This window comes from Lingula anatina, chromosome 1, assembly GCF_051362555.1.
Source record: "Lingula anatina isolate TDL-2025a chromosome 1, LinAna3.0, whole genome shotgun sequence".
NCBI classification, from domain to species: Eukaryota; Metazoa; Brachiopoda; class Lingulata; order Lingulida; family Lingulidae; genus Lingula; species Lingula anatina.
The window spans coordinates 45,689,482-45,712,245 of record NC_141767.1 but is presented as its reverse complement, the minus strand read 5'-3'; the positions used below and the strand labels follow the sequence as shown (position 1 = coordinate 45,712,245).

The window sequence follows — 22,764 nt, the reverse complement described above, 5'->3', positions numbered from 1 at the left end:
TATTATTTCTTTGAGGCTGCTATTAATGACCTTATGTTGTATAACTTAAAGAGGACTTCATTTATACAGCATATTTAGCATGTTTGAAAAGCATGATACAATCATATGTACAACAAATATATGCAGTATATTGAATAGGCCTATACGGAAAAATTAACTGAATGTCATGATGATATAATGTATATTTTTCATCACTTAGAGTGAAAGTGCAGCTTTAAATGCAATGATAGTATAGGAGTATACAAATTAATTTGAACTAAAATCTCTTTTAGATGATTTGTAAATATTAAGTGGCATGTGATTTTGATCAGGTTGATATATGGATTATTTAGTTAAAGATTAATGAGTGCATCTCAGTAAACAAATTGCTCTTAGTAAAATGTAAGATTATTAACTAATATGTACTTTTTAAAAATATTTTCAGATTGCAGCTTCATATGAAAATAAAGTGTACATCTTTGAACCAACTCCTCTTCTTCATCATGACACACCACATGTAAGTACTTCTAAAAGTCAACATGACAGATGGTACAATGTACTTTGCAGCATTGCCAGGCACAAGGATTCGTCATTTTCTTAAAATAAGTTGTATTTTTAATGACCCTTGGGTAAAGGATTGTGAAATCTTTAAAGAATTAGTCATTTGAAAAAAAAGTCCAAGAAAAAAGAAGATAAGTAGTAAGTGAATTGTGCATACAAGGAAATAGTTGGAACATCATTTGTTTGTTGATGACAAGCAAGTAGACAGTGTTTTTGTTCTTTATTCATGTGATAGTGGCAGTAACATATACGTAATGTATTTAGAAACAGGTTACATTTCTGTCCAATGACATTGGGGTTTCCCCTCTAAACATAGGTCACAAATTAAGGGGGGAATAGGTGCCATTCAGAAAATAATCACACTTATGTATAAAAAGGGTATTGTTTAGTTCATGTTTTATGCCTTCATTAAAAGAATCATAGCAGTTTTTATTACTCATTATAGTTGCTGAATATCAGAAACTATTCTGTGGCTGTGCTGAACTTTTATCTGATAACAGAAATACGTAATAATAATAATGATATTAATGTGCACCAGAATATACATTTATGCTATCAATTGTTAACAAGAAAGTGTAATATCCTGTTTATTTAGAGCACCCCAAGTTTCAGATTGTTTTCAGCGAATCTCTCCTTATAGCATACGTATAATTGATTAGAGATCTTTTATTAGTGTTTTGAGGGTGTGATTTAGTATTAATGAAGTAGATGAGGTTGTTTAGAAGAAGGTGACAAATATCATTCTCTAGGATGAAGTATGAAATTGTGTCTATGATTTATTTATCAGCTTAAATGCATGATATTTTATCCTTATCATCAGGGTGACAGATTATATATGTACAATATGTTTTTATTGTTTATCTATTTTGTGGGTTTATAGTGCAAGTCACAAAACAGTCATGTGCCCTTGCCTGAATAATTTAGTTTATAATCCCCCCCCCACTTTCTGTTATCCAGTCCACTCACTCACAGATGGTGATTGCAGTAGCTTGATTAAACTTAGTGAGAATAGGAATTAAAAGTTCAGGTTTTGCAATATTTCATTTTTCACCTCATATTTCTATTTCATAAAGGTTAAACATCAGGCATTATCATGTAGGGAATAGATAGCAGAGAGAAAAGCTGAAGTGAAAGAATCACTATTTTGTTTATGTTCATCTGTTACTGATCAGAAGGAAAACAAATACCATATGTTGACCAGTTACATGTATTACACAAAAGAAAATAACGAAAAATCCAACATAATTTCATGACTACAAAGTTTTGTTTGATTAAGTAGTTATTTGTGCATATGCAAACTCATACTATTTGGCAGTTCAAAATAATTTTTCCAAAGTTATTTCTTGGAAATGATACCAAAGATCCTTCATTCCGTAACTATAATTGCTTTTTGGTGTTTTGTTTCAGTGTACACCACATTGCATTGTTTCATCTTCCTTTTGCGGCTTAGATTGATCCAAAATCAATAATGAAAAAGAATCTGCCTTGACTGTGTGTATGGTCATTGGTGGGGTTAGAGTAAAACCCATAGTTTGATGTGTGTGTAATGCACTGTTGAATTTATGACAAGAATGATTTTTTGTGTTAATGCAAAATGACATTATATTTGGGAATTGTGAACCATATGCTCACCTATGAGGAAGTGTAGAACAAAAACAAATGACAAGAATTAGTTAAATATCAATAGGGTTGTACCAGTATGGATTATTTTATCTACCTCAATTTTTCATGTGAATTCTACCCATGCATAATACTTAAAACACTTATCATACATGAGTAGAACATCTATCCTGAATATGAATAATTGCTGTTTTCCAGGACCTATATCGGCTTATTCAGGTAGTATGGAGAAAAATACCAAGTTGTACATGCTGTTGGACTCTATACCTTTTTATTTTCTTTTCCCATCATGATTATTCACTCGGTGCCTGCAGCCACACCAATCAGCCAGCACAAGAGAACTATTATTGATTGAGACCCTTAAGTAGATGACTCCATTTCCAGACCTTTTTTCCTCTTGTTTGATCATGAAAAAACATTTTAAAAGAGTGCTATCCATCTAGGTCCAGGGAATAGCACAAGAGTGTTTGCAAAAGTCATTTTTCATTTGTTATTGCTGGTTTTTGGTAATTAAGCTTTACTGATTGGAAATAAGGACTTTTCAATTTCTTTTGAATGAGAATGTAAGACATCATTACAAGATAATCACCTTCTTAATTGTATTGAAAATTTATCCTTTTCCAATAAGTTTCTGCTACCTACTCTCCCTCTCCCCTCTCTAACTTGCTGTATTCCTTTTGTATTGAATCATTGTTGATTTTATGAATGTGTGAACTCTGTAACACTATTTTTTCACACAAATAACAATACTGTTTATTTCAATATTCACTGCACAATGTTTATTTTACAGTAATCTACCTCTAAGTATGACTTACTGATCAAGAAAGAATGAGAAGTGAATGTTTAAATGTAATTTAACCTGTGCTTGTCATGTGATTGGAAAAACCCTTCCACTGTTCAAGAGTTATATAATTATTTTTGTGATCCTATACATTTTCTCATATATGTATAGTTCTTTCTTTAGAAGTCATAACTTAAAAATAAATCGCCTAAGAAAATAAGAAAAAGAAGAACGTATTATTACTCTATAAATAACAGAAACAATCCAGCTTTTGTATTCATGACTGATTTTTTCCTCAAGTTCAGTGCCCATAGACACATAAATTTCCTTGTCACCCATAAATAGTTTTAATATATGAGAAAGCCAAAAAAAAAAAAAAAAAAACTTTACTGGGTGAACTGCTTGAATAGTATAATATATAATCTTAGTTTTGCACTTATCAGTCATATTTGTCTTTTAAAAAAACAGTGCCTTATTAATCCCTAACCAAACCCATCGTTCAATATCTAAGAGGAAGAACATAAAGTAGTCTTAAAACCATAGATGCTAAGATAACTCTCTGTATTGTTCATTTTAGGGTTTAGACTACCAGTGGTACCAGACAGGCACATTTGAAGCAGACTCCTATATTACATGTCTCTCATGGAACCTAGAAGGTAGGAAATTAAACTAGTGCTCGTTTACACTGGTAAACAGTGTTATCTTCTAATTTCAAACCTGGTGTGCATCAAAATTCTGATTGTTTTATCTTTTTCAATAGATTTTCTATTTTGTTCCAAATAAAATTCCTACACCACAAGTTTTTTCAGTCTACATTTTCTTTATTTGTCTACGCTGAATTGGTTTGAATGCAGTGTGCACTACATATGTACCACTTTTGGAGTGTAAACATGTCACTGGCCAGACATGGTAGCAATACTGTTCATATATTGACCATGGTATATAATCTGACAACATATAATGCCATATGATGCAGAACCTAACCAAAAATGACAAATGGCCACATAATCAAGCAATATGAATGGGTTGCCAGTGAGAGAAGGATCAAAAGTGCAGTTTGTATGTGTGACTCTGTGTGTGTGTTGGGGGGGGGGGGGGGGTATGATTTGTTGGATTGAAAGATATGTAAATTGGACATTTAGGTCATCATGTGAAAAGCACACTTCCTACATTTATCTGTATGTGGGTGTGTTTGTACTATATCGCAATTTGTGAGATGGGGAGAGAGAGAAGTTGTGTGAAGCTTCAGGTCATCATGTGAATCTGATTGTTTTGGTGTCACTGGTAATGTGTCTTAGTATATATGTGTGCTGTGGACATGAGTTTTGACCCTGAGGTGTGCCTTAGTTCACATTCACACAATGCATAAGTAAAGTTGGTGCAAAACTGGTTTTGAGATGATGTTATACATGTATTGCTCAAATTATGTTATGCTGTGCCTGTAGGTATACTAATCAGCTACCTTCAGCTGATTGTTTATTGGTTTGCTGTGCAACCATTCTTACTGAAAGCAATTGTTATAACCTTGATCATATCCACATGAATTCAGGTTAAACTCCAAACTAGCCAATCTAAGATTCTGCCTGTGTAACGGTGCCACTATAGAGATATTTATGTTATCCATGCCTTGGGAAAGACTGGTACTTACAGGAGTTGCCTTAAGAAAGATCTTGTGATCAATACATGATGCTGTCACCACTCACTTATGTGCTAGGTTCAGGCTGTATTTCTTGTCATGTTGTGGCAGCTTAACTTAGAATAGAGTATCTCAGTAGACAGTCATGATAAGTTGCTACAATATCTGTCCAGAAGGCCAATTGCAATGTAATCACAATGGCAAATGCATTGGCTGTGGATGGAACAGAAGAGTTATATTAGACTGCCTCATGTTTGAAAACCATATTCACCTAGTTTGCAGAGATAATTGGCACTGTGTAATGCCATGGCAGCTTGGTGGGAAATGCACTTTACCTGTCATCCCTGCCTATGGGAAGTGTATACCCCATATTATGAGGTGTTTTTCAAAGAACACTACATGATGCTAAGTAACACTGTACTGATAGGATAGGTTAAGCTTTACACCACATCTGTCAAATGTGATGGTGTGATGGTTTATTACAGTGCTTACATTTATTATTTCCTTCAAAATAAGTGTAATAATAAAGGTCTTAATCTTGTATTAACCTGAGAGAGAGACCAATTTACCGCAGTTTCATTTTCAGTGAGTGGGACAGCAAAGTCTTAACCACACCTTCTGGGTAGATAATACAAGGTTTGTTCAACTTGACTGGAAATACCACCTAAGATTTGCATGATTTAGGACACTTGAGACTGGCTCTATCAGTTAAATACTCTAAGATCAGATCCAGCATGAAAAGCTAATTAAACAGCCATTACTCTGCAAGTCTTGAGTTTTTTTTTTTTTAGCTCAATTTTATAACTTCGTGGACATCTGTAGGGTATTTCTTGAATCAATTTACTAATCATTTTTATCTTTATTGGATAGAAGAAGAATCAGTAAATAAAAAAAAGAAAGAAAAACATGAAAATAATGAAATGAGGAGCTAAGTTCAGTTTATTCTGGTGCTGTTACTTATACCTCATTTTGTTTTCAGAATAATATAGATGATTTTCAAATGAAAAGTTCTGTTTGTATCCAGGTAATCGGGTCTATGCCATGCAATTTCTCCATCACTTGCTTCATTATAGATTTACAGGTACAAACATTCCTTGCAAATTTGCTTGATCAGCTTCTCAGCAGGTTGTATGTTTGTAACCTAGGTTCAAGAGCCTTTTTCTGCAAAAGATATGGGAATACCATATCTATTATATTATCCAACCATGTTGTGAAACCAAATCCTCACAGATAATTGCTATGTTACCATATTCTTTAATGCAGTAAAGACTCTCTTGCCAATATAACCTTACCAAGAAAGTAGATTACTTACTTGCCTCCTTGAAAAAAGTCTGGATTTCTTCCTGTCTGGTCACTGCATCTATTTCTCTTTACCTCTCAAAAGACAGCTGATCTGATAAATACAGTCCGCAATTCTCAGAAATGTTAATTTGCTTCTTTTTAATGTAATTTTAAGGATACCCAAAATTGAATAAGAGCTTATGGTTGCTATTGTTGCATTCACTGGGTTGAAGGGAATATAAGAAAGTTGAACTCCCAAACCGAAAGTACATTGAGTAGAGAGATGATTATGACATTTTGTCTGTTATACACACAGTATGCTTAAAATGATATGTGCATGAAGTATAACTACATATCTAGGCTTTTTAGGTTGCAAATATTGCCTTAAAATGTAGCACAGGTGCTGAGCTTTTTTTATGCCCTGACTTAAATGATGTTTGGTGAACATCGTGAAACTGTACTCCATCATGGACAAACCATGGAGAAGTCATATGAATATTGATTTATACTATCATTAACTATTTTAGTTAAACTGATTTGCATTCTTTCTATATAAGATATCATTAAGAAATATTTCCCAAAGTAATTACATTGAATCTACCAAATTGAATTCTTTTCTGCTGCCCATCTTAAAGGTTCCATTTGTGAACTCATCTTAAACCATTGTGTCTTTGGTTAAAATCATACTTGATGTCTTCTTTTATGCATAGTGGGGTTTTACAACATGTCAAATTGATGATTGCCATTTGTGTTCTCACAGGAGTCATGGGCATGATATAGGAAGAATTCCAGTAACACTTCAAGTGCTCCTTTCTTTGTTTACTAAGTTCATTGGGACTTACAGTCACTGCAAATTGCAATTATGATAACTAGATATTAAAGGGATAATAACTCTTCGTATGAGATCTATATTTCACAATAAAAACATTGTGAACAACTCATAAAAATATAATATTTTCTGTTGTACCACAAAAACAGCAGTTACAGCTATTATTCTGATATCAGAGCTTGTCTTTAGACCACGTGACCTCCATTGATGGCTATGCTCTGTTATAATCTCTAAAGAGATTTTAACAAAAAACCAAACTTTTTAGAAAAAAAACAGGGACTAACTTCGAATGTAAAAATGGATTCATTAAACATTGGTAAGTACGGGAAAATTGTTGTGTACTCCAGGAAAATTCATTTTTTGGCCAAAACGAAGAGTTATTATACCTTTAAATGCCTCATTTTTATGTTAAAACTTGATTCTCTCTATCTCTCTTTCTCAAAAATAAGTCCATATGGAAGATTATTAATGTTCACAAAAGTACATCTCAGACTGAGAATCATTAATTTTATAAATGCTCATGGCAGTCATCCCTGTCAGCATCAGTAAATGACCCAAACACACTTGATAAGGATGACATTTGAAGGTTATTTCCTTCTACATAGTGCAGTGTATCATATAGTTTACCACTCACGAAAAGAAAATGTGAAGACAGGCACATAATTTCTAGCATATTACATAGGGCGTCATCAGGTGAAAGCTACTTTATGGGCTTCTCTAATGCAGAGCATACATATTGAGCTTGCTTTGAAAATGTTTCCCAATTTAATTCAAGACTTGTATATGAGACATCTTTAGTTTTTTTTTCCAAATTAATAATAAAAACTGAAAGAGAAATTGTTTGATTGAAAAACAATCCATTCAGTGGCTATCTGTAATTGTTCAACCTTATGCCATATCACAAATTACTGCCAACTTAGTATTCATGGATGTATGCTACTGCATAGAAATATACTCCCAAATTAGTACAGTTTAAGGTCACTGGAAAAGTAAAGTTAAGATACTGTTGTGAAATATAAATATTAGATGGACGAAATTGTGTTGAGGCATTAGTACATTTTAGTAATATGTTTGCAATGTTGTGTTTCGCAGACAAACGGTACTCCATCATGATCAGTACAAACAGTACTCAACATTCCTTGCCTCACAAGACATTGGGCCATGGGTTTAGCTAATGGTGATGTGTAATGTTTGCTGTAGTTTTCTTTGCCAATACTGCCCTACTAATATAGGTTGCTATCTCTCTCTCTCTCTCTCTCTCTCTCTCTCTCTCTCTCTCTCTCTCTCTCTCGTTGTTTGCAAATAAGAGGCAAATTCAGAAAATTATTAAAATGTGTACTCCTACAAGTGGTTAATGTGAGTAATAACCTTTGTCAGGACAGTTTGTCATGAGTAATATTACAATGCTACTTGTTTATTAGATTCATGCCTTAGGGAAAAACCAATGATCATACTAACAAGACAGTAGGTTCATTTGTGTTCAAAACATGCTTAGCAGGTTCTAGGATGTATATTACAATGCCTTTTCATTTTTCACAATGCAATTGTTTTTCCTTGTTAGAAAAATATTGCAAGCTTGTGTCACTCCTTGACAACAGGTGGTGATGTTATTACTTGGTATGTGTGAAGTATGTATTGAAACAAAAAAGCAAAAGAAAGGGTTTTTCTGTGAGCGTTGCAGCCTGGTTAATCTCCCTAGAGGTTACTATGGCAATGAAAGACTAGTCACTACTACAGAGTTTCAGTTAATGTCAGCAAGACAGGAAGAACTGATTTCTCAATTAAGACAATCTTGATAGAAGATGCTTGACTTTATTGTTGCATTATGACGTGTTTACCAATTTAGTGCCTGCTTATTGAACCACCATCTCCATTTATATGTGTTATCACAATCTCTTGGGCAATGAAATGGTGTTGGAATGAGAAATGAATCAATAAAAAAATACTAAAAATAAAGCTTGGTATTCATGTCTCCTTCAGTATCTAATTTTTATGTCAGCATTTTCTCTTTTGTCTACCTGATAATGAATATATTACACACATAAAACCCTTTCAAAAGAATATTATCTAAATTTGTCATTTGTTTTCAAGGCACACGTCTCCTGACTGGTGGGGAGCATATTCAGATGTGGCGTTGCCCTGACGATCATCATGAAGATGACTCCCATCATGGTGGTGGCGGAGGAGGAGGAGGAGGAGGCAGTTTCAGCATTGGTGGAGATGATGGTGGCAACGATGTGTTTGGAGTATCATTTCATGTTGGAGATGTGGATGAGCCTGAATGGCATTGTATATGGGAATGTAAAACTGCCACCCCTGTTTTTCACCTGCAGTTTTCTCCAGATGGACTGCTGTTTGCATCGGCTGGGAAGGTGAGAGGGTGCATGTGCTGACCAAATTCTTGCCTGTTTTGAGTAAATCATCTCAAAATTTAATAAGATTTTCTTTTATGAAAGGTTGTTATTCATCTGTTGTTTAAACAAAAGTAAAAACCAAGTTAAATTAGTACAAAGTATTTAGGCAGAGATATTTATTGGAGAAGATAGTGATTTATTAGGAAGATGAACACAAATTGACAGTGTTTAGTAATAAGATTCTGTTATTATAGGCCGACAGACTTGTCAAAATATGGTATGAAGATAAGAAAGGTGAGTGAAAAAAAGCAAACACCATTCCTCCATGATTATAGAAAAACCATCTTGGAAAAATGTAGTAGTACAACAGAGTGAATGTTTAAGTTTTTTTAAAAGTTCATTTGACCAATCTGACTATGGTGGCTGAACATTTACCATAAATTTAATCTAAAAGTGGTGTCCATTTCCCAGAGAAGCATGCCAGCTTGTTTGTTACTAACAAAAAATTAATCATTGTTGAAGTTGTCGTGGAATTGATATAGATAAAATATTATGATGTACATTGTTAGGAACGATATTTTTCTGTTCATGTACTTGGCTCTTGTACATAAAATGTCTCTCCTTAAGTGCTTCATTGGCCTTTGACCTTACTAGTTAAGGATAAGGCCACCATAGTGTATCAATATGTAACATAGCACATTGCAGTTACAAGGCAAGGAAAACACATTTAAACCAAGAGATTATTTGGCAAAATTACTATTATTCTCTTTATGGTTTATTTAAACAGTACCTTATTAACCACCAGAAATAATACCAAAATGTGCTTGTTTATTGGAACATCTTGGTATTGAAAGGATGGGGGGTAATACATAGAGTTCAGTTAGTAAAGCCCTATTTACAGTGCACAGCATGCTTTCTATGTCCCCATCTGAGAGTTAAAAAAAAATACTTAAAGTGCCAACAACTGTCCAATCATTGAGCATTCATTCTGCAACCAATTAAAGCAATGCTTGTGCCTCCTTTCTACAACCACAGCGATGCCAGTTTCATGGTCACAAAAAGGCTGCTGTCCAGTGTAAAGGGGGTTTAAGCAAAGACATGAGCAAGTACATTAGGTCTTTTGGGGTCACTGCACACACACATACCACTAACCGCTGTATGTGACATTATGTGATTTATGTTACTGTTGGGTAGAAAGAGAAGCTGAAGATAATGACTTGTTTTTCTCACCATCTTATCCAGACCATGTATACACATTTGACTGACATGTGTATTGATTACATGGATCATTAAACTGATACTCACGACTTACTTATATTGATATTTACATCTATGAAAGTGGACTAGATATAATATTAATTTTGTTGTCTGAGCTGACTAAAATGAATATGAGTGAAGGATTATGTCTTGGGGGTAGCAGTGATCTAGATAAATTATAAGATGCATCCAGAACATTGCTGGTACTGCATCTCTCAGCTGTCAACTTTGACTCAAAAATGACTGAAGATCTATCACTTAAAATAGACTAACCATGCCCATGTTACCAACCAATTTACCTAATGGATAGAATAACTGCAGCCTGGAAATCAAATTATGAAAAAGAGTGTGTCAAAATAAATCATTCTCTGTTACAGTTACAGTACCTGGTTATGGTGTTCATAAAGTTTGCGCTATTAGGCTATTCTAATCTCTAGTCATTACTTAAGGGACTGGTAGCCCAGTCCAGTTCATCAATAATGAGATTTTTTCTGACTATCAGTAGATCTCTGAATTTTCGGGAGCCAACAGTATCATTTTAAAATTGATACAGGCGGCCCCTTTGACCCCACACCATATTTTCAGACTTTTTCACTAAATGGCAGTCTCATCCCTGTTCATACAAACAATAAAAATATGACCTGAGACCATTCCGTTACACAAGTGTGGTGTGGATTTTATGTATCTATAATGGTGGTACATATCATAGCAATCGGACACACTCCTTCATCTGAAGAATTTTACCTGTGGGCTAAAGACACGGATAATTAATTCTCTCCCAGAAGAATAGGTCAAGAGAAGGGGGCATAAATCATGCTCTATTATTTCTGAATGAGATGTCTTTACAGATAATTTAGCAGAGATGTGTCAGATGTGGATGAAAAGGGTTTCTTGTGATAAGAAAGATGTCAAAATTACTGAATCCTTGCTCATATTTCATTTGTAGAATGAATATCAGAAAGAAGATAAGCTATAATCTTAAAGAGATTAGCTGTTATCTTAGAGAAATGTTTATTTATTTGTTTATTTATTTATTTATTTTTTATTATTATTATTATTATTATTTTTTTTTTTTGATAGATAAGCATGGTAATCAAAAACATTTATTAATGATATTTATATTGAATTAAACACATTTTGTTTATGCCAATGAAAATGTCTGGCTTAAAAAATAGACATTCAATGAATGTAAAAAAGGCATTGAGAAATGGTGGGTAGATCATATTCTCATTCAAAATGGCATTGCTTGCCATATCACGTCATTCAATGGATGACTCTTATAGGGTTTCACAGATGAAATTACAGTTTTTTTTTTTTTTTTGAAAAAAAATATATATAACAGTGTATTGACAGCTTCTACATTAGAAAAGGTTGAAGATGTAATTTGTTATCTTCAATATTGATAAAAAAAGTACATTTTAGACCTACTTTTATTGCTTAGCTGCCAGTCCTACCACTAAAAGTTGACACCATCTTTGAATTTATAGTAAGCTAACTTGAGTGCAACTTCTTAACAGTAAGCATATATATGATGATGATAGGTACTCAGGGAATAAAGTCACATGCGTGAAATATGACATAACATGCAAACTATGAATTACTACTTAGTTAGATAACTCCCTTGATGATAATGGCACATTTTTTCATGGTGAATTATCCTCGTGGTAAATAGTGCTATTAATTTTGTTGTATTCACATACCAAACATTGTGGAACATACCATCTTATTTCCAAAATTTAATGAATTCATTTGAAACAATCCTGTCCCAAGACAGGTTCACTTGTGAGTGCTTATTCTGTAGTATTCAGTAACATGCAAAGTGTAAATTAGAGCAAAATTTCTTCAAGTTACAGACTGATGCTACTATTCAATTTGCACCACTTTCAGTACAAAGCCCTTTGATCTGCAAAGCAAAAGATAAGTTTCAAAGCAGTTGATCATTTTATTGCTCTTGGAGCTAGCATTAATTCTTTAATGTACCTAACTCCTCAGAGATTAGCCCAATGTGTAACATGCATTTTGTAAGTTGTAGAGCGAGTGATCAGTTTATCAATATTTCAGTTATCACCCTTCTGAATTTGCTCTTGCTCACCAACTAGGATACTTAAAGTTACAATGTACCTTGAGTACCTGAGTCCTAACCAGCTTTCCCCACACCATCATGTTCTAAATAATATTTATGTCTCCTTGATCTAAGCTGATGTAAGAAATAGGATCCGTCCTTTAAAAGAATGGAACAAACTCAAGTGTGATGTTTGAAATTTGGCCGATGATGGCCGCTTTTATTGGAAGTCCCATTAATAAAAGAAATAAAGTGTATTATTAATAAACATTGAATTATGTTGATAGATGATATAAACATCTAAATAATATATAAAAACTTGATACTTGGGGTGGCTCAACTGGGATGATTGTTTTCACTGTCAATTACCTCATTTCAGATATTTTGCTAAATTGAATATGAATAAAAATAGAAATAATGTAATATAATAATATAAATATAGTTTAAATGTAATCCTTTTTTTTTTTTATTTTGACTCATGCTGGCACAAAAGTGTTGCCTATCACACATAATGTTGTATTTACAAGTGTCTGTTTTGCTTCAAATTTCAGACTTGTCATGCTTGAGTGAGCCCAGATATCTGGAGACTTCTTCCCTTCCTGACCCATGTTTACAATCCTGACTGGTAGTTCTGCATAAAACTACAGTATTGGTAGTCAATGCATGTCTATAATCCATGTAATTCAATTGTTTCAGTGCAATTGCCAGGCTTTAGAATGGACAGTTTCAGTCCCCAGAAGACGGAGCTGAAGTTTTCTTTTATCTACATTGCCCACCCGAGAGCAGTAACTGGGTTTTCATGGAGAAAGACCAGCAAGTACATGCCACGGTAAGGAGGGGCATGTTGAACATGGGGATAGCACTTGCATATTAAATTCTCACCAGTGGTGAAATTATTATTGTCATCATCATCATTAAAGAAAATAAGATACACAAATTATTCTTTATCAATTGATCATTGATTTTCCAGCATACAAGACATATAGTTAAAGGCATTGGGTAAAGGAGTATGCTTTAGTCTGTCCAGTGTCTATTACATTTGCAGTGGGTTTGTTGCTGATGAAATTAAGATAAATGCCATGGCATTTCAGTATTTTTTAGGTGTCAGTTTCTGTACTTGGTAAACAAGGCAACTTATGAGATGTTGTCATGTCTAATAAACAACCAGTTTGAATCCTGGAAAGGACTAATGAGCAGGATTAGGATAAGCTCTCTCTGGAATTGGTTTTTGTTCTTGATTATAATGATAAGCAGCGTAAATGTTTGTTCAGCAATAGTTAATCTGGACATATTGCACACATACAAAAATACTTTAAGAATACAAATACTCTATGTCAGGTCACATTGAGGACCATTTTAACGGAAGAAAAGAAAAGGAAAAAATTGATAATAAGATACGTAGAAAACAAAAAAGAAATAAGTAGAAACCAAAACAGCACGCCTTTGTAGCTCACTTCCAGAGCTGCTGTATCTGAAAAGATGTCCCTGGGATGGCTTATCTGGAGTGCAGCCTCTCACACAAAGTCATTTGTTGTAACTGCTGCAATTATTTACAAATTTCAAAGACTTTTTATGCTTTTAGCAAGATCTTATAATATCTAGGTACTCACTTTAAAGTACATGCTATTAAATATGAATCTGGCTGGCTTTGTAGACTTTCAGATAATCTTTTAACATATTTCACATAAATCTTAGTTTTAGGAAATATGTTTAGTAAATTTTTTAGGAGTATGATGAATAATTACTGTAATCATTTCCTTTGACTAGGGCCTGATTCAGACTGGAAAAGATGGGAAGTGATATCTGATCTCATTGTTAGAGTTGCAATTTCCCAGTTAAATTTATTGAATTGCTGGGGGATTTAATATTACAGTAATAGATTGATGAATGACTCACAGGTAGCAATAGCAATATTACTCACAATAGCAGTAATAGATGGTTTTCAATGGGGTATTTCAATAGACGTCATTCATCAGTTAGCACTAGTTTTCTGCACAGCAGTAACCCTATGGCACATAGAAATCCACCCGATTTATTTATGTAGCCTGGAGCTGAGTTGGCAACTTGTGTGTTCCCTGCAATTAACAGGTGTCATTTATAAAATCCATTAGACTTTATTTTCATGAAACTGCTATATGCACAGTATGCTGGTATTTTTATAAACACAAATTGTTACATGAATTGTCCATATGAGATATTTCATAAGTCAGTTGCAACAATTTTTGAGTGTCCCTTGTGAAGTTGAAAAGGGAACTAAAATTGAATTTTTTAACTGTAGGTTGCTGTGCAATCTTGGTGTGTTTCGTAAGAGATTTAATGTTTCATCTGTTGATAGAAGTTGGAACTTTGATGCATGCTGATCTATTTCTTTAAACCAGCTGGACACAGATTGTCAGACGACCAGAAAACGTACAGACACATTGTAAATTGGTTGCTCTTGTTATTTGGTCATTTGATGATGGAAGTTAGACTCATTTCCATTTTGCAGCAGTCTTGGTCTAAACACGGCTGTAAATGGTGATGGATGGAGAGAGGTATCAATTAGATCTCTCAGGGAATTGTCTGTTAACCAGATTAAGCCTGCCCATGATAAAAAAGTTTCATTAGTCTTCTTAATTGGCTCAGTCCAGATGAATTGATATATGAATAAATGTAAAATGATAAATGTCAGCAGTATCTCTAATTGGTTTTTTATGGATCTTGTTTGCTAATTATCTCTTTTTTTTTACCACATTTTTATACTGACTGTACTGGAATTATTATCAGTGAGTGTCCAAATGGCTTTCTGAGTTTGTAAGTCAGAAAGAAAAACAAAACACCTATAACTGATGCTGAAAAATTTGAGCAAGTTATGTCATTTTGTCATTTGGAAACAATTTTTGTTTTGTTTGTTTGTGTATGTGTATATGTCTTTATGCTGATATTATCATTATAATTATTAAATTTCAGAGGGGCAGTTGGCAATATGTTGGTAACATCATGTAGGGACAACATATGTCGTATCTGGGTGGAGACAATACTGCCAGACAATGGACTGGTGGACCTGCACCAGTTTGATCCCACTGCCGCCACCAACCCAAAGTACAGGACACATAGACACAAGAATAAATTCATCCAAAGGATTAACCACATCAGGTACATAATGTTGTCTTGTATGTCATAATTTTATTTAATTATTGGCCAATTATATGGTAGTGCTTTGAGTTCCGCCACCATTTTGATTGTGACGAGTTAAAAGTGGTCAGCTGACAAGGTCCTAGTAAAATCGGTCCCAAATTTTATGGTACAGTATGATTTTTTTTTTCATATCACATCTTTATTTCCTTTTCCAGGAATGCCCTTCACAAAAGAAAGCGACATAAAAGATATCATCAGCAGCCAGTAGATGGCGATGGTGTTCTCCCACTCCCAAGCATGAAGAGTACTCACGATTTCCATAAATTTGGTGTCCATGACATTCTTGGCATTTCTCCAGGATTTCATTTTCATTTAGCTGCTAGTATTAACCCAGAAACAGGTAAATGACAAAAATAATATTTTTTTATATAATTTATAGTATTTGTTCTTGTGACAGTTACAGTGTTTTGTTATAAATTTTAAGTAAACTTTTGGACAAAGTGGTCAGATATTATTGAAAGGGGGTAAGACAAAAGAAAAAAATCAGATGGAGCTAGGCCAAGGGGTGTGTGGAATAAGTTCCCATCTAAATTAGATTAGTCTGATTTTGTGTTAATATAATTTATAACATACAGGATTGCATCAAGATATTTATTGCACATCTGCTAGTCTTCATATGCAGGTTCAAGTTTTGACTAAGATGACTTGAAACAGGAAATTGGTCTAAATACCACTATTATATGGCTAGGTTATAGTAGTGAGTCATTGTGTAATACCTCAGTCTATAATCTGGCCATCTGTTGTAGGAAGTTAGGCAGATTTTGTGTTAAATTGAGGGCCATGGAGAAGATAATTTTTATAAATACCATGTTTTTACCCTCAATAAATAAAGTTTAATAAATAAAATAAATAAAAATGTCTGCCTTATATCCATACTTTATTCATTGTCAATGATTTCATGTAAAAAATCTACATTTGATATTAATTGGCACATTTTTTTCTTTCTGAAGATATCCCTCTTCTCCCAGCTGTACAGGGCATGAAGGGCAGCAAGGATAGCAACTTTGTGGTCCATTGGCTGAATAACAAGGAGTTCCATTTCTCACTAGAAGCTGAGAAAATTTTAGAAAATATCTTTAAGAAAGCTGCGGAGACAGAAAAGAATCAGATGAAAGAAAAGGAGAAGGCAGGAGAAAGTCATGACAGTCATTATAGTGATGATTATGACCATCACGAGGAACATAAGCATGGTGATTACATTAAAAAAAGAAAATTTTTTGTTGGTGCTTGTGCGCGTGCTTATGTGTGGGTATGTGAGAAGATATTTTAGATGATTGGTTACCAGTCATTCAAAGGTTACCAGTCATTCACAGTTTTTAAAAAAATTCAGATTTCAGGAAATATGATTGATATATGTTTGCATCATTTAATCTCTGGTACATCGGCAAAGCATTTGCATGTATAATGCTATACATCACCAAAATAAACGTAAAATTAAGAGTTTGACATTGACACTGTGTGTGTCTTTAATTTTCAGAGAAGAAAAAGAAGAGATACTCTCTAAAATTAAAGCGCCATCACAAGGATCATCACAAAGACAAGGAGCATCACCGCCATGAGAACGGCGATGCCAATGATCACCATCATGACAGTGACAAACACAGAAGTTCCGGCATGTATACAGTCCGCAGTGATGTTTCTATGACATCACATGGATCCAGCAATGTTTTAAATGATACTGAACCAGTGAAGGTAAAATATCTTCATAGTCTGCTTTATAACACAGGGCTATAACATATATTTATATACACATATATATAGCCATAACTATGGGTATGCATACTGTGTAGGGTAAGTTGAATTTAAAAACTTCCCCACTTTGATTCCATATTAATGTTGACCCCTGGTGCTGGGATTTTATTTTACACAAAAAACTTACTTTTGAACTAATTTTGGTGCTGGGATTTGATTTGGAAGTGATTTCACTATAATTTTATTAATTTTGATGTGATTTGTGGTTTAAATTGGTAGAATATCAGTTTTATTGCAATCAATTAAATGTTGTCTGCATGACCAGCAGTCTTGTGCATGTATGGGGTTCACATTTACTATGGGATGGAGTTTCTTGCATGTGTTGCATGAGTTTTACTGTTTATAGAGAGAGCTATACTATGCATAGACTGGAAATTTTGTTGTGGCATTTTACACTTTTCTTAGAACAATTGTAAATTTAAAACTGCTAGTTATAGAGGTGTTGTGCTACTTTTTGGTGATTTGTATATGTATATAAAACATATACTACTGTTGTGGCTTTGTATTTGAAAATGCATGTTTTGTGGTGTGTTCTATTAGGTTATTTTGTTGGTTCTTTTAATTATATGATGTTTTTTGTTAATTAGGTTAACATCAGATTTTTTCAGAAATGTGGCTTTTCACTGATAAATTTTAAAAAGGTGGTAACCTACTTAACAAGAACTTTGTTGTTGTTTGTTGTAATTACTTGCACACTATAAGCAAACTGCAGTGATTGCTTCTCCTGTCGTGAGCTTTTGAAATGAAATTGTATATAATTATTGATACTGTCACATGCACTAGCAAATGCAAGATTGCTCATGAATTTATTGGTCTCCTCCCCATGTCTTTTTTTAAATTTCATTTATTTATTTTTTTAATTATTGGGTGCACCCTGTTGTTTATAACACAATCAATGGCTTCTGATCTAGAGTTTTTACATTATCATTTTGGCCTGAACAAGAAGCCATTGATATGTACAATGTGTATAACTTGGTATAGATTCTTGATTGTTAGTTAAAAAACAATGCTTGAAAACTGGAAAAAAATTATTGACTTTCAAAGTTGCCTGCTAAAATTGGATTGTTCCTGAAACAGTTTGTTTTATTTTATCCAATTATCTGTTAATGAGAAGAAAGGGTTTGTAATGTTTGAATGATTTACAGTGATCAAGAATTTATACATAGTTTGATTCTGTTTGTATTTGTATGCGCACTAGTATTTCTGCGTTTGTTGAATGCTGTTTTCTTCTCTTTCTCAGTATCCCTGCACAAAGTGTTTGTTCCTCTAGCAGTTTGGTAGTGGTGCTGGTAATACGGTGCTGGCAAAGCAGTGCAAAGAGTGGTGTTTGTAATGGTGCTACTTTAAAAAACAGCCAAGGTGCACCAGTCTGTAAAAAGCTTGCATTTTACGGTTCGCTTCAGGAATGCAAGCTTTAAAAAACACCTCCAATTTTTCATCCTCTCAGCACGTGACAAAGGCATGAAGGCATCCGTGGATGGAATCTTGAAAAGTTAAAATTGGTTTGGTTTAAAACTTAAGTAATATTAAAAGATTTGTCCTTTTTTTCTCTTTCATTCTCGGTTTGTAGACTGTGCACTTCTCTGAATCATCTTGTAACAGTGGTGAAACTGTTGTTCCTCAGGTGACAGCTAATGAGGCTTTAGACACTAAGATAGAACAGTTGCTACTGGACTGGCACCAGAGTGCTGACATGTTGTTCAGCATTCACCCTGTGGACGGGAGTTTTCTTGTGTGGTAAGTGGAATTGAGGTAAAAAGAAGTCTTTCCCAAATCAAATTTTCATGTTTCACTTCCATGTTTGTTTCATATGAATAAAACTGTGATTTGAAAGGTGATTGGGAAGCAGGTAACTATTGAATTTTATATTTCCCTCTGACACAACTGTGTCATTCGGCATTATAACAGAATAAACAGGCTGACATATACTTAGTACGGCCGTAAGAAATAAATTGGCCATGAATATATTAGATCTCTTGTTATGTTTATAAACTGATATCTGTTCAAAATAAAAAAGGATAATTTAAAATGGCTTGTTATTTTCAGTTAAAAGCATATTTAATCTGGTGATATTCAAACACTTTCAGGTTAATTGACTGGCTGGATGAGTACATCCCTGGTTCGTTCCGCCAAGCACAGGTCAGTTTTTCCTCCAGAATTCCTCATGCTCTGCCCCAGGCTGATGCTCTCAATATGCACCCTCACATGGAGCTGTACTGCAAGCACAGCAAGATGGATATCCAGTCAGCTCTCTACATGCATCAGGAGACACTGGAGAGTTCCAGTGGAAGTTGTTTGTCATTCAGTTCAGTGAGGGGGGAAAGAGAAGACCAAGACAGATCCAACTGTGATAGCTCCATTCTACCAATCATATTAATGCTTTCAAAACACCAGGATGGGTCTCTGAACCAGTGGCAAATCAGCTTTGCTGAGACATCAAAATTTGCGACTGTGCTAAGCATATCCCATGTGGCACGGGCATGTGGGCATCGTTTCCGCACAAACACTGCTGCGTGTCATCCTGTGCTTCCATTGCTTCTTACAACGTCACATCATAATATGCCAGAGAGTTCAGCGACCTCGGAGGCAAATTGTAAGCAGGGCTGGGAGCCTGCAGGTTTTTGTAGTGAGTTGATATTGTGGAGAGTTGATCCTGTGGGACCATTGTCCAAATTAGGAGGAATAACAGAACTGGCCAGGATTAATTCCCCTTGCTTATCAGCATTTTCTAGTGTTGCTTGGCTTCCGACATTATTACCAAGGTAAAGCCTTTATTTTTCTATCAGCCCTGCACACTTGTTTGTCAGTGGGACTGGGAGTAACTTTATAGTTTTGAGCTGTGATAGACTTTGTAGAATTAGAGAAAATAAAATTGCTTGTGTTAAATGTTTATATCAAACTTAGATTACTAAACCGATTCCTTTTAATTTCATGCCATTTTTTATGTATTAGTGCTTTTTTGTTTCTCAAAACTTCTTGAGGAAGTCATTTCTTAGCTGCATTTACTTTCATTCCTTCTTCTGCATATAGACTTCAAATTTTCAAAAACAGTAAAACAATTGTTTATGTACATTTTTTGTTTAGTCATACCAGTATATTAAGTTCTCATTGAATTATTATGATCTAATGTTTATTATGATTTATTTATTTATTTATTTTATTATTATTTTTTTATCTAATTTTTTTTTTCAGAAAGAGTTGATGATCTTTAATGTTTGGATAAATGTTTATGCTAGAATTTATCAATGTAATAAAAAAATAAATGCAATTTATAACCTTAAATCATTACCACTTTCATCATCAGCTATAGTCTAGGTTCTAAAAGCAACTCTCCCAGTGCGTTATTTGTGGCCAGTGATGGCAGCTGCCTACGTGTGTACCAAGCTGTGATAGATGCCAGAACTCTCATGGTAGACAAACAGATCAGAAGGGACACTGAGGTATTAAATAAAACCTTTAAATGTTTGCACAGTTTCGTCATGATTCTGAGATATTTGATCAACAATGTTTGCAGAAATGAGTGTTGTTCAGTTTCTTCATGATTGTGTGGTATTTGATAGTAACTACTGGTCTAAGATTGGAATACACATCAGAAAAAGGGAAACGGGCATAAGTTATATTCTTACTGATAGTAAACCTGTTAAGCAGCATTGATTCATTAGGAAAAAAAACATATCCCAGAACAGAATGCTTCTCACAGATGCTTGTTTTAGACCTTTTAAGGGCATGTGAGAAAATTGATCATAACATTTTAATGGAAAAATTATGCACTTAAAGAATCCCACCGAGTCACCGGCACTTCTTGCTTCAAGTTCTTTTTATATCAGAAAAATCAGCTTGATGGCAGAATTATTTAGGGTACAAAATTAGGCCCTATCTTCTAAATTGATATTGGAAAGATGACTTTAATGCTGGATCTGTTCATAAAAATGTTTGTACTCTCTTCTAGTCCTTTGCAAGTTTTACCACAATGTCAGATAGTATGGATATGAACAGTGGTACAACACTGGGAGGCGAGTTCAACATAGTCAGCCTCCAGTCTACTGCCAGACCAGGCTGCATCATAGAGCTTGACAGTCTCACAGATGCTGTACAGGTTAGAATATGTGAAGAAAAACAAATTATTTTTAACCATTTCATTATAATTATATTCAACACAATCAAACCCTAGCCCAGATTCTTAGTTTAACTAAACTTTGTATTTTCTTCTTTCACTGTACTGGTTGTTTTATATAGGTATATTATTCATTATAGTCATTGTTAAATGCATGGATGAAATAAAGAATTATGGAAAAACATGACAGTTGTATTACATTTTGAATATGTAGACCATATGTGATTAGGAAGATATGTAGTTGGGAGTATTTTTTTGATTTTTTGAAAATAATTATCTTATATGCTAAAAGTTAATATTAAATTCATATCCAATCGGAAAAAGACATATCCCCCTCCTCCCAAAAAATGTTTCACAGCTTATACCCATGCATCATAGTAACTTAAAATATCAATGTTTCCTTTCAGGACTGGCACAACACCCAGCTCTTGCACATTTTCCAAGAGCAGATGGTCACTGGCAGGCTGCCCCCTAGCCATTCAGACCATGCTGACCAGGCCAACCAAGAAGCCTTTGTGGACCTGAGGTACCTGTCCATGTTTGAGGAGAACTTCTACCTTGTGGTGGTAGAGAAAGTCCCCAGTGAGCACCACTCTGTCATCCATATGTGGAAGATTGTGATAGCCTCACAGCCAGATTTTCCTGGTAAGTAACTTCAGTGGCTGGTGCAAATCTCCACATCTCACACTGGCATATCAGACTTTTGCCAGTAGGCAAGAATTACATACTTTGGATAAAGAGAGAAAAATACTTCGGTATGGTATTTTGTTATGTATTAATCGTGTAATTTATCTATGTTATGTAATTTATTCCATTTTGGCAAAAAAATGTTTTTCTCTAAGTTTTATTTACTGACTAAAACATTAGTTAAACTATAATGAAAAATCAGTATACAATGTATATTTTGCTTGTCTTATGTTTTTCTGGTCTGTTAAACATAATTTAAGTAGAGCGGAAGAAGAAAGACATTTAAGTCGAAGAAGAAAGACATTTAAGCAGTCATCTGTGAATTCTTATATTGATATTTTCAGGTCAGAAAACTGAAGGTAATCGTGGCCCAGAGACTGAGAACACGCGGTATGAAGATGACAGCTCTATTAACTCGGATATCAGTGATGCCCAGGATGGGACCACATCAAGAGAAACCAAGAGACCAAAGATCAATATAAGCACTACCAAAGTAAATAATTGGTTTTGTCTTGGAATAATTACAATATAAATGATTTAGTCAATATATACTACATTTTTTGTGTAACTTTCATGTGTTATATATGTAATATGAAAATACCATGTTTTTCTGTTACAAAATGTATTTATTTCTTAATATCACAAATAACCCACCACCTATAAATGCAACATTT

General features: G+C 34.2%; 1 protein-coding gene across 9 annotated transcripts in view; it reads left to right on the top strand.

Moving 5' to 3' along the window:
• LOC106164574 (dmX-like protein 2) overlaps positions 1-22,764 on the top strand; it is a 58,730-nt gene that overhangs the window by 3,513 nt on the left and 32,453 nt on the right. For 8 of the 9 annotated variants that reach the window (XM_086999697.1, XM_086999693.1, XM_086999695.1 and 5 more), the window contains exons 3-17: positions 425-496; positions 3,519-3,597; positions 8,779-9,059; positions 9,296-9,335; positions 13,057-13,189; positions 15,310-15,495; positions 15,693-15,877; positions 16,488-16,727; positions 17,015-17,229; positions 18,860-19,026; positions 19,377-20,051; positions 20,594-20,729; positions 21,239-21,385; positions 21,811-22,048; positions 22,435-22,583. In XM_086999697.1, coding sequence (XP_086855823.1) covers positions 425-496; positions 3,519-3,597; positions 8,779-9,059; positions 9,296-9,335; positions 13,057-13,189; positions 15,310-15,495; positions 15,693-15,877; positions 16,488-16,727; positions 17,015-17,229; positions 18,860-19,026; positions 19,377-20,051; positions 20,594-20,729; positions 21,239-21,385; positions 21,811-22,048; positions 22,435-22,583 — 2,943 coding nt within the window. The remainder of the gene's footprint in view (positions 1-424; positions 497-3,518; positions 3,598-8,778; positions 9,060-9,295; positions 9,336-13,056; positions 13,190-15,309; positions 15,496-15,692; positions 15,878-16,487; positions 16,728-17,014; positions 17,230-18,859; positions 19,027-19,376; positions 20,052-20,593; positions 20,730-21,238; positions 21,386-21,810; positions 22,049-22,434; positions 22,584-22,764) is intronic. The other variant, XM_086999696.1, reaches the window with a different exon arrangement.